The 10,735-nt window shown below is 36.1% G+C and overlaps 1 protein-coding gene across 6 annotated transcripts in view; it reads right to left on the bottom strand.

Annotated features, from left to right (window-relative positions):
• Positions 1-6,369: 6,369 nt before the first annotated feature.
• Positions 6,370-10,735, bottom strand: part of MATR3 (matrin 3) — a 51,135-nt gene continuing 46,769 nt past the window's right edge. For 5 of the 6 annotated variants that reach the window (XM_037061493.1, XM_037061475.1, XM_037061483.1 and 2 more), the window contains 3 exons: positions 10,067-10,433; positions 9,511-9,632; positions 6,370-7,453 (listed from right to left, as the gene is read on the bottom strand). In XM_037061493.1, the coding sequence (XP_036917388.1) occupies positions 7,403-7,453; positions 9,511-9,632; positions 10,067-10,433 (540 nt within the window). In that variant the 3' untranslated portion in view covers positions 6,370-7,402. The remainder of the gene's footprint in view (positions 7,454-9,510; positions 9,633-10,066; positions 10,434-10,735) is intronic. The other variant, XM_037061511.1, reaches the window with a different exon arrangement.

The raw sequence follows: 10,735 nt of genomic DNA, 5'->3' as shown, positions 1-10,735 counted from the left end.
TGACTTAACTTCCGCTGCTGTGGGCCCCGCCCTCTCGTTCTGTCAACGCTGCCCTCCAAGGCCACTAGAGAGCGCGTGAGAGAACTCGCGACCTCAAAGGTTTTTCTTCCACGCTGCACAAGTGTGCATGCGCAGCAGCCTTTCCAGTGTACCCTGATGGCCGAGGGGTATGTGGAGGGCTGGACAGATTCTGCAACCGCCTTTCTGTAATGATGGGATGCAGTGAGTAGGGAACCTGGGGATTGAGAAGTCCTTGAAAAGATAGACGGACTTGGACTCACATTACTGCAGACCTTTTTATCATGTAAAATGCAGGGAGGGGCAAAAGTATACAGTTATAAATACGCGAAAGATCATTCTTGTATTATTTGTAATTAACCTACTTCTGTTCACCCTTGAATGTAGATCTGACTGAAATGCTCCACATACAGGTCTGTCCAAAGAAAAGATGTAAGGATATTCATAGCTATGTTACAACCAAGAACACCTAAAAACCTATCAATAGGTAATTGGTTAAATGAATTTTGAAGTTATTAAAAAGATGTTTATTCATTGATGTGGAATGATATCCATACATTTTAAAAGCAGGCTGCAAAACAGCATTTATAATCTAAAATTATATGTATATATGTGCATGTGTGGAATGAATGCAAACATTTGGTAGAATAGCAGTTATCTATGTGGTCAGATCTTGAAGGATGTACTGTTTCCTGTCCTGCATACTTTATATTGTCTGAATCTCTATGAAAGCTTGAGTTGAATTTATAAATAGAAAAATCACACTTGAAATGAAGTCTAACACATTTCTGTAGTAATTGGTAATAGCCTTGTCCCTATGCTCACTTGTATGATGTACAGAATATGTACACCCCAGCATTACCGAGTCTTAGGGCCTAGCACTATGCGGGGAATCAATGATCCCTGCTCTGAACGTTTATAATTCAGGTGGGGAGATAAAACTCCATTCAACAAACGTTGAATACATTCTATGCGCCAGCACTCTTACAGACACTGAGGATACACAAAGCAGTATCTGGCATAATCTTTTCCTAGAAAACTTGTAGTAAACTTTAAATGATACCACCTCATATTTACTATCAAACAAAAAACATATAAGCAAGGATGTGAAATTGAACCCTTGTGCATTGTTGGTAGAAACGTAAAATGGTACAGCTGCTATGGAAAACAGAAAATTAAAAATATAATTACCATATTATCCAGCAATTCTACTACTGAGTATACATTCACAAGAACTGGGAAGTAGGGTCTTGAAGAGACATTTGTACATACATGTCCACAGCAGCATTACTGGCAATACTTCAATTGTGGCAGCAAATCAAGTGTCTATCAAAGCAAGCAGGGGGCGGAAATGGAAGGGAGGTGGGGAGCACTGGGGGGTGGGCAGCAGGGCAGGGAATATAAAACAGAAAACTGTACTTGAATAAGAATAAAAAAAAATTTAAAAAAAAAAAGCAAGCAAATGTGGTATGAGGTCTGTCCAGAAAAAGTTCAGCCATTGTTAATGTAATGAGAATTGCTTGCATGAGACATGTAACCTGGCAGCCTAGGAGAGTGGACTGGAACCCACATGCATGACCAATAACTTCAGATTTCACTGTACTAGTCAGTGGTGGCATTAGACACCTTGAGTGAGCATGTATACTGTGTGGCTATCATATTTACAATAACTGAGAGTAATGAATCTGCATCAAATTTTGCATTAAGCTTGAACATTCCTCTGTGGAAACTACTTGGATGATTCAAAAGGCCACCACTATGGGTAACTGGTGATTGATTGGCAGCTTCATCATGACAAAGATCCCATTCACACATTGTCTCCAGCACATTTTGACAAAATATCACCCAGGTGACTCAGCCGCCCTAGTTGATTTAGCACCCTGCAAATTCTGCATTTTTCCCCAAACCAAAACCACTAAAATCACCTTTGAAAGGGAAGAGATTTCAAACCATTGGTAAGATTCAGGAAAATACGATGGGGTAGTTGATGGCGATTGGGAAAACTGTGGAGGTACTGAGGTGCCTACTGGGAAGGGGACTGAGGGAGGCATCATTGTCTTATGTAAAATGTTTCTTGTATCTACTCCAATAAATGTCTATTACCTGGCTGGATACCTTCTGGACAGACTTCATACACATACACTGGAGTATCATTCAGCCTTTAAGAAAGGAATTCTGCAATGTGACTTACATCACATTAAGTGAAGTCACAAAAGACAAATACTTTCATTCCACATACATGAGGTAGTCAAAATTATAAATTATGATAGATGTGAAGGGCTGGAAAAGTTAATGAAGTTACAGGGATGGTGATGGTCATACCATGTGATATTACCAGTTATAAATAGGATAAAACCCAAAACAAATCTTATTTAATAGGTAAAGGTTTTAGCAGAAGAGTGATATGTACCTGCATACATGGAATACTTGAAGGCATGGGCAATTCCTCTTCTCCAGCCTGAGCCAGGCCCTTTCCTGCTGCTTGTTTTATGCAGCTTGACAGCTGCTTAAATGAGTTGGAGACACATTTTGGTGCTTGTGAGCCAAAGTAGCCAGCATTGGGGAAATGAATTAGGAGGTATTAAGTTTCAGCATCCCTTACACTAAAAATTAAACTGCACCTTTTCTCCCTCAGGCACTCATGACACCACAAAATGAGAGTACAGATTTTCCACAGAACTAGTTTTTGTGAAATCACATTCTGGGAAACTGCCCCCAGGATAGTATGTTAGGACATACTATCAGGGCGGGCACTTTTTTGGTCTACTATACCCAACAGATTACCCCTTTTCCTTTTCATACATTGGCTTTTCCATACCTTATATTGTGGAAATTGTATCTGGAGTTCAAGGAGAGGCCAGGACTAAAAATTTTAAGGTCCTTTAAGCCTTGAAAGATTAACACTACCTTCTGAGTCATCATCCAGAATATTCCTCTCTCAAGTAATTGGTATCTGTATCTTCAAACATTTGCCTAATACATATCTTTTAAAGAAAGGACATCTGCATTTATTCTGGAGGGAAATGAGCCATACAGATTTTCAGAGATCATTTACTATTGAGATGGTACGTGAGGGAGTTTTTGGGAACTACTACTACAAAGTGGAAATTTGGTTTCTAATATTCACACACAGCACTAAGAACATTTTGTCCCTGGTAGTCCTCAAGAGAGCACTTGAATTACCATTAATTACCTCTGAAGTACTACACTATTCCCTTAAAGTAACTCCCCAGAGACTGGGACACATGGGACCCAATAACCATGATTGTATGTATGAAGCACTTTGACTTGTTGTCTGGTAACCATAACTTTTCTTTTGGCTTTTAATTACTCCCAATTGTTTGATGACCAGAGGACTATCAACCTCATAGCCCTGGGTCCTTCTGCACATAAAATCCCAACTCAACCTGTGCCTGACTTCTGCTTGAGCTTCTTTCCATGTACCTGTCAGATACCCACGGAAAAAAGTGGCTCCCAGCCAGGCCACAGCACTGGCAAATCCAGGCCCACAAGAGCTGGGAGCAGTAGGGGATATTTCCAGAATGATGATGGACAGAGCCTGACTGTCAGAAGTCCAAGCACAGCCTCAAGCTACTTGATTCAACCCAGGAGACAGAAGCGACAGTACTTTAATCAAGTCCTAGCCAGTATCAATCAGCAAATAAACTGTACCTGAGTGATGAGAGGTAGTTATATCCTTATTATTATTCACTAAAAACTTCAACTGTTACCACGGCACCGTGGAGCTTTTCCTTAGCTCCTACATTGTGATTAGAAGTGGTATGAGTGGTATGAGAGTAGAAAAGGAAAAAAACCTCTGGTAAAGCAAAATAGCGAATACAAGACTTCATGTATCTGCTCCTTTCTTGAAATGTCTAACAGCACCAGGTCCTCAGAAAATTACGACTTTTTAAATATCTCAAGCAAAAAATAAAGGATAGACTTGGAAAAGAAGTACCCAGGGTTCTAAAATGGGGTAATTTTAATAAAAATGCTTTGCCCAGGCCCCCAAATTGTTTTATTTTCATGTTTCCTAGTTTTAGATTTGGAAAAGTAGCAAAGCCAATTACTTCAATAGGATCTAGTAAGATTATCTTTTTAAGATAATCTTAAAAAGCCAGACATCTGATTGCAATAGCCTAGCAAAAAACTTCAACTACAGGGAAACCAATTTCCTCTTAAATGTGGCCTCTATCTTTGATGCCACTACCACCCATTAATTTGTTAAAAATGCAAATTAAGACCTACCTGAAACCTAACACACCAGATATTCTACATGCAGGGCCCAACAATGTTTAAACGGAGCCTACGTGTAATTTTGAAGCTTGCTAACATTTGAGAACCACTAGTATAAAGGAAAAGTATCTCTACTATAAAGGATAAAAAATAGCCTTACCCCCGGCATTCAGAGGACAGGAATCAAAGTGGAGGAGCACTTTAACCCCAGCTTAACAAAAGGTCGGATTCCTTTTATTGGAACTACAATCTCAGGCACTACAGTCTCAAACTTGTTACCATTCAACATCTGAGCTTTGAGCTATACTAAGTCCTATTTTAAGGAATACAGAGCTGCTTTGAGCACTACAAATTATCTTAAATAGCCAATCAACACTACCATTTTTAAACTGATTTTTAAAAAAATGTTTTGCTGTGTGCTAGCAGATTTCCACCACACACTACGAGCCTGTTTATTTTACTGTTTTGAGACACTGAAAATCCACTGCAAATTACGCCAGGTAAAAACTATGTGCACTCTTCTGCTTCACAACCTTAACACTTTCCATAATACCTAATAGGTGTTTCTAAACTTCCCTCAACAGGATTAAGATGAAACTAAAGGCTAAAATGGAGGTGGAAAACATTCTTAAAACTCTACAGCAGCCCTGGATGTGAACTGAAAGGCCACCAGTTTGATTCCCAGTTGCAGGCCAGGTCCCCAACTTGGGGATGTGCAAGAGGCAATTGATCAATACTCTCTCGTTCACGTCAAGGTTTGTCTCCTTTTCTCTCTCTCCCTTCCCCTCTCTAAAAATAAATAAAATGTTAAAAAAAAACCAACTGCCCCCCCCGCACCCCAAAAACCACCTTTACAGTAGGTTTAAAGTAGAAACATTCTACTAAATAAAGGTTTGCCATAATCTGGGATATAGTTGTTACTGTTTTATTTATCACTAGCAGTTTGAGACTTTCTGCTTTCTAAATGCTCTCAAATGCAGGCATTAAACATTTTCTATAACTTGGTACTTTGACAAGTAGGACCTATGGGAAAAAAGCTATCATTGACAAGAAACAATTAGGAATGCCATTGTACACATAAAGCTTTGTGTTGTTGCTGTTAGTTCAAAGTTGAAATTGAACTAAAGTAGGTAATTAGTAAAGACAAAAATTAAACTGCAGAAGTCAACTGGCAAGGATTTTTTGTGCGTGTTACATTTAAAAATTATCACTTGACCTTCAGAGGTATACCTTAAAATTTTATACAACTATTTTAAGACTTCCTTGCCCTGGCTGGTGTAGCTCAGTGGATTGAGTGCAGGCCTGCGAACCAGAGTATCGTGGTTCGATTCCCAGTCAGGGCACATGCTTGGGTTGCAGGCCAGTTCCCAGCAGGGGTCTCATGAGAGGCAACCATACATTGATGTTTCTCTCCTTCCCTTCCTCTCTAGAGATAAATAAATAAAATCTTTAAAAAATAAAATAAAAATAAAAAAAAAAAACAACCCAGAAATTAAAAAAAGAAAAAACTTCCTTTAATACACTTGGACATTTCAAAAAGAATTCCTATAGCCTTGGCTGGTGTGGCTCAGTCAGTCAAGTGTTGGCCCGTGCACTGAAAGGTTACTGGTTTGATTCCTGGTGAGGACACAAGCCTGGGTTGTGGATTCCGTCCCCCACTGGGGCTTGTGTGTGAGGCAACCAATGCTTCTCTCTCACACTGATGTTTCTCTCTCTTCCTCTCTCTCTAAAAATGAGTAAGATTTAAAAAAATTATACATAATGTTATACCAAGAAACCCAACATATATTAAAAAGGCTGTTGCAACTATCTCTTATTTCTTGGTGTAACTATTCCATGTTATTTCTAATCTTTCTATTAAATACTGAAACATGTCTAAACTTCAGTGTTTGCTATTTCTTCATCCTTAGAATTTAACTCCCAAGGTTTTACAAAACCAGGAACAGCCTCATTTTGTTAAATAACAGGAACAAGAAATCCACCAGCACCCAAAACTTTAAAACTCAGATCTTTAGTAGCAGCACGCTTTAGAACACTCTAGATTAAAAAGGTAATAATTTGTTAAAGCATGCAAAAAAGTGTAACAGTGAATAAAAACCACAAGTGACAAATATACTGGTTAACATTCCAAACATGTATAACCAATGAACATGACCTAAGTTTTTATTGTATTCACTTCAGAAACTTGAATCCACAGATATAAGCAGTATATAACCAGAAAGTTACAAGTAAACACAGATTATACATGCAAATTTCTGTTCACAAAGGTCACATGTGCAGGTATATGGATTAGAAGCGTGCGTCTAAGTTTATAGCCAAACTGTTTTTAAAATGCTTAAGTGTAAAATTACATCTTGAAAATATGAAAAGATGGTCTACACACTTCAAGAATCAGGTGTTGCTTATACCAGATGTATGATAGCTACAGGATTCAAGTGACAAGCAATAAAGGTCTCAAAAAATTAATACTGGTCAAAGAGAATGGGAAATTTTCTTACATTTCACCAAAAATACATTGACTACTAGAATAAGAAATCTAGCAGAAACTCAGGGGGAAAAATTACAAAATCTAAAGCCAATTACTTAATATTTCTTATTAGCTAAACAACAGCGTAACATTAAAAGAAACTGCACTTGTAAATTGCTACTCTCAGTTAATGAAGTTCTCCAAAAATGAAAAGCAATAAAAAAACCTTCAAACTCAAAATGAAAAGTCTGCAAGGCTCAGATTGAAATGTGGAATGTTTCAGATGAAAGTAATAAAAATACAACTGGTTTTGTTCTTTATTGAATGGAATCAAAAGTTTTGACATTTCTTTGAAGCTTAGAACTACTAAATTTCATTTCTTTGAATAGTTCTATGTATCTTTTTCTTAGTGGTGCAAGTTGTCTTAAGTAGATTATGAAGTCAGTCTCTACAAAGTACTTGTCTGTTACCATTCTGATAAAACAAAAACAATTCTTCATTAACTTAACCGTATGTTTTTCCTATAACACCTAACACATGAACAGACATCTATTATTTTTCCACTAAAACAAAAAGAGTACAATAGTTTTCTTCTAACTATCAGTATTGTATTTAAAAAAGGTTAACATTAAAAACAAAGAACCATTATTTCCTTTGAAATCTTTAAGTTTCTTGAACATCTTAAGTTTCCTTCTTCTGTCTGCGTTCTTCAGCCAATTTATTCAGAAATTTCTGGAAAAAAAATTACAGGGATAGAATCACTTAAGAAAAACACAAATGAATTAACTCTAAAATAAAAGTCTATCCAACTTTGGAGATTTGAGTATAATTTAGCCTATAATCTTATCACTATTTTAAAGACTCAGTTATTCCTATTATAGTGTATAAAACTAGTCTGGTTCAGGACACAATAGGGAATGGGAAGAAAAAAATGGTACAATGTGAAAAACAATTCTTTGAATGTGCAATTATCACTAACATAAAGATGAGAAAAATAAGACCATAGCCACAAAGTAGAATTGCTACTACTTCAAGAATTTAGATTAGCTAAAATGACATGAATTTATTCAATGCTCCTTCCACTAAACCAAGTGGGCAACATTTTCTTAAATTTTTTAGGTTTGTGGGCCACTTGGTATTTGTCTCAACCATTCAATTCTGCCATTATAGGAATGTAAGTGGCCATAAACAATACTTAATGAATGGTAGTAGCTGTATCCCAAGAAAACTTTATAAAAAATGATGGCTGGGCTGAAAGTGTAGCCTGCACATCCTTGTACTAAAACCTGTAATTTCTAGAGGTCCCAACATCAAAGATTGGTTAAGACATTAATGAAAGTACAAAAACTATAAATAGTATTGTCCTGGCTGGTGTGGCTCAGTGGACTAAGTGCCATTCTGTGAACTGAAAGGTCACTGGTTGGATTCCCAGTAAGGACTGGACTGCAGGCCTGGTCCCCAGTTGGGGGCCTGTGAAAGGCAATTAACTGATCAATGTCTCTTTCACACATTGATGTGTCTCTTTCCCTTTCTTTCTTCTTCCCTTCCCTTCTCTCTCAAAATAAAATCTTAAATGTTTTTAAAAATAAAAACGTAACCTAAAACATCAAAAGCTTCTGTACTTTTGGCTGAAATCCATCAACTGTACAGTTACTAGAAATTGATAATTAGAAGCCATTTAGCCTTAAAAAGTTTTTTAAAAAGGTAAAAATAAGGCTGTTAGTAAAGTATCAAATAATTTATTAGCAAGATACTACTTAATAATTCTTGAATAAAGTCTATAAAGTTCTTTTAAAATAGAAAATAAGAGCCACCCCCTGAAGTATATCTAGAAAATATCAGAAAGCATGATAGTCCTTTTAAAGTATCAAGCACCCAGAGACCACATTTATGTATCTCTAAGCAATAATACATAGTTTCTGCCACTGAAAAGCTTAGTATCAAGCCAGATAAAATATAAAATTGCTTCTACTGATGAAAATAACCATCATTCTTGTTACATATTCATGATGGTAAGGTACATGTAGACAGCAAAGAATACATATCTAAAACAAGTAATACAGCCAAGAACTAGATTATTTCATTATTTCCTTAATTCATAATCTCCATCTAGTCAACTCACAGAACGTGTTTGAAGACTACTTTTGTAGTTTTATATTATAAAGCAGTGTAAAACAAGTTATCTACAATTTTGAGTTCAGTTCTTTCTTACTTAGATGTTGTTTTCCCATCATCTATTTCAATGTTCAGTCCTTAAAGAAGCCACTAAATTACCACATTTTAAATTATTGAAATAGAAATCTTATTTAGTCTTTTGTGCTTTATTAATTTATCCCATTAACCTTATATATTGGTCATACAAGTTACTGAAGACTATCATTATTAACAAATAGTAATTGAAAGCCCGTGTAAAAATCATTAAGTGACAGCATATAGCACTTTACAAAGCTGAAATTAATATTCAGCTTTATATTATGCCTCTTGGTCTTCTAGCATCCAGTATTTTCCAAATTAGACAAATTACAGTCCAGTACCCACTAGAGAATACTAAAAATAACTTTAATTTATGACATGGTTAAAAAATTACTAAATTATCATTGAATCAGTGTTATTATAAAAAGAATCTGAATAATAAATGTTCCCAGAATTAATTAAACTACTTAGGGCCCATCAATAAAGACAGAAAACTGTTGTCTCTGGGTTCACAGAAGGCACTATACACGTATTATTTTCCATAAACTTGTATGATTTGTTTTAACAAAGGAACTCATCTTAAGATTTAGCCTTACCTTTAATTTCTGATAATGAGGAAGGCTGCTGCAATGAGTATTCTTTGCAACTTCTTCATTTGTATAAAAGAGTGAACACAGCTTACAGTAAAACCCTGTTTTAGGTATCACATAGTCTATACCTAGAACACAAACATACATTCTTACAAATTCAGTAAACTGAGTATTAGTGTTCTCAAAAAAAATTTTTTTTGTGAGAAGTCCAATATAACCTAAGCTAAAAAAATCCAACATGGCATTAGTGAGTTGTCTTTAATTGATGTTCAAGGTTCCACCTAATAGTACTCTTAAAAAGGCACAAATATAACAAGTAAACAAAACAAAAACAAGGTGAAATTCTCAGAAAGCTTTGAGAAGAGTCCATACTGTGTAAGGGTAACAAAAGATAATACAAGATAAGGTGACTTGAGTAAGAAAAGAGAATGTATCAAGATTTACAAATTCTTCTGTACAGAAATAAATGTAAAATGTTATCAGAGCTTATGTAAGACAAATTTTAAAATCATGTAAGAGTTTGGGGAGGGTGAGAGGGGAAGAACAAAGCCTTAAATCTCACCAACAGGAACATTGGGCTGATATGGTCCAATTCTATACTCATCTGGGATTGTATAGTCTTCCTTGTTTTCATCACTTTGGCCATCTGCATTTTCACTTGTGTCTTTGTTGGGATCATCAGCATTCTCAGCAGATTCAGCGCCGGGTTCTGCATTTTCCTCATTTTTAACTCCATTTTCCAACGCTGCTTCGTTTTCTTGATCAAGTTCCTCCATCTTGTCCACCTTAATTTCAACCAAACCATCATCATTTTTGTCACCAGATTTAAATGCCATGCCCGATTTACGAAGTTTCTGAAGTTCCGAATCTTCCTCATCACCAACCTCATCTAGAGTGACAAAACCTTCCATATTCCCTGGGAAACGACGCTGTTAAGAAAGACAAATTTACTCTGCAACAATTGTCCTGCAGCATCCCTTCCATTTGCTTTACTTGAAGGGAAAGGGATAGCGTCTTTGTCTTTATGCATTCTCTCAAAATACTGACCTTCCTTTTCCCCCAAAATCATTGATGATTAAAAAAATAATAATAAAAATCAAAAACTTAGCTTTTTCTAAAGCTAAACTGAAGGCTTGCCTTACACAAAGACTACAAAATAAAACAAGGGCATTCATATTCTACACTTTGATACTTTTATGCTAATAGGGAATATTTCAAAAAAATGCTTAGT

The sequence above is a fragment of the Sturnira hondurensis genome, unplaced genomic scaffold, assembly GCF_014824575.4.
Source record: "Sturnira hondurensis isolate 20B ecotype Veracruz unplaced genomic scaffold, ASM1482457v3 Scaffold0001120, whole genome shotgun sequence".
NCBI lineage: Eukaryota > Metazoa > Chordata > Mammalia > Chiroptera > Phyllostomidae > Sturnira > Sturnira hondurensis.
The sequence above is the reverse complement of the archived record's forward strand: the minus strand, read 5'-3'. Positions and strand labels throughout refer to the sequence as shown.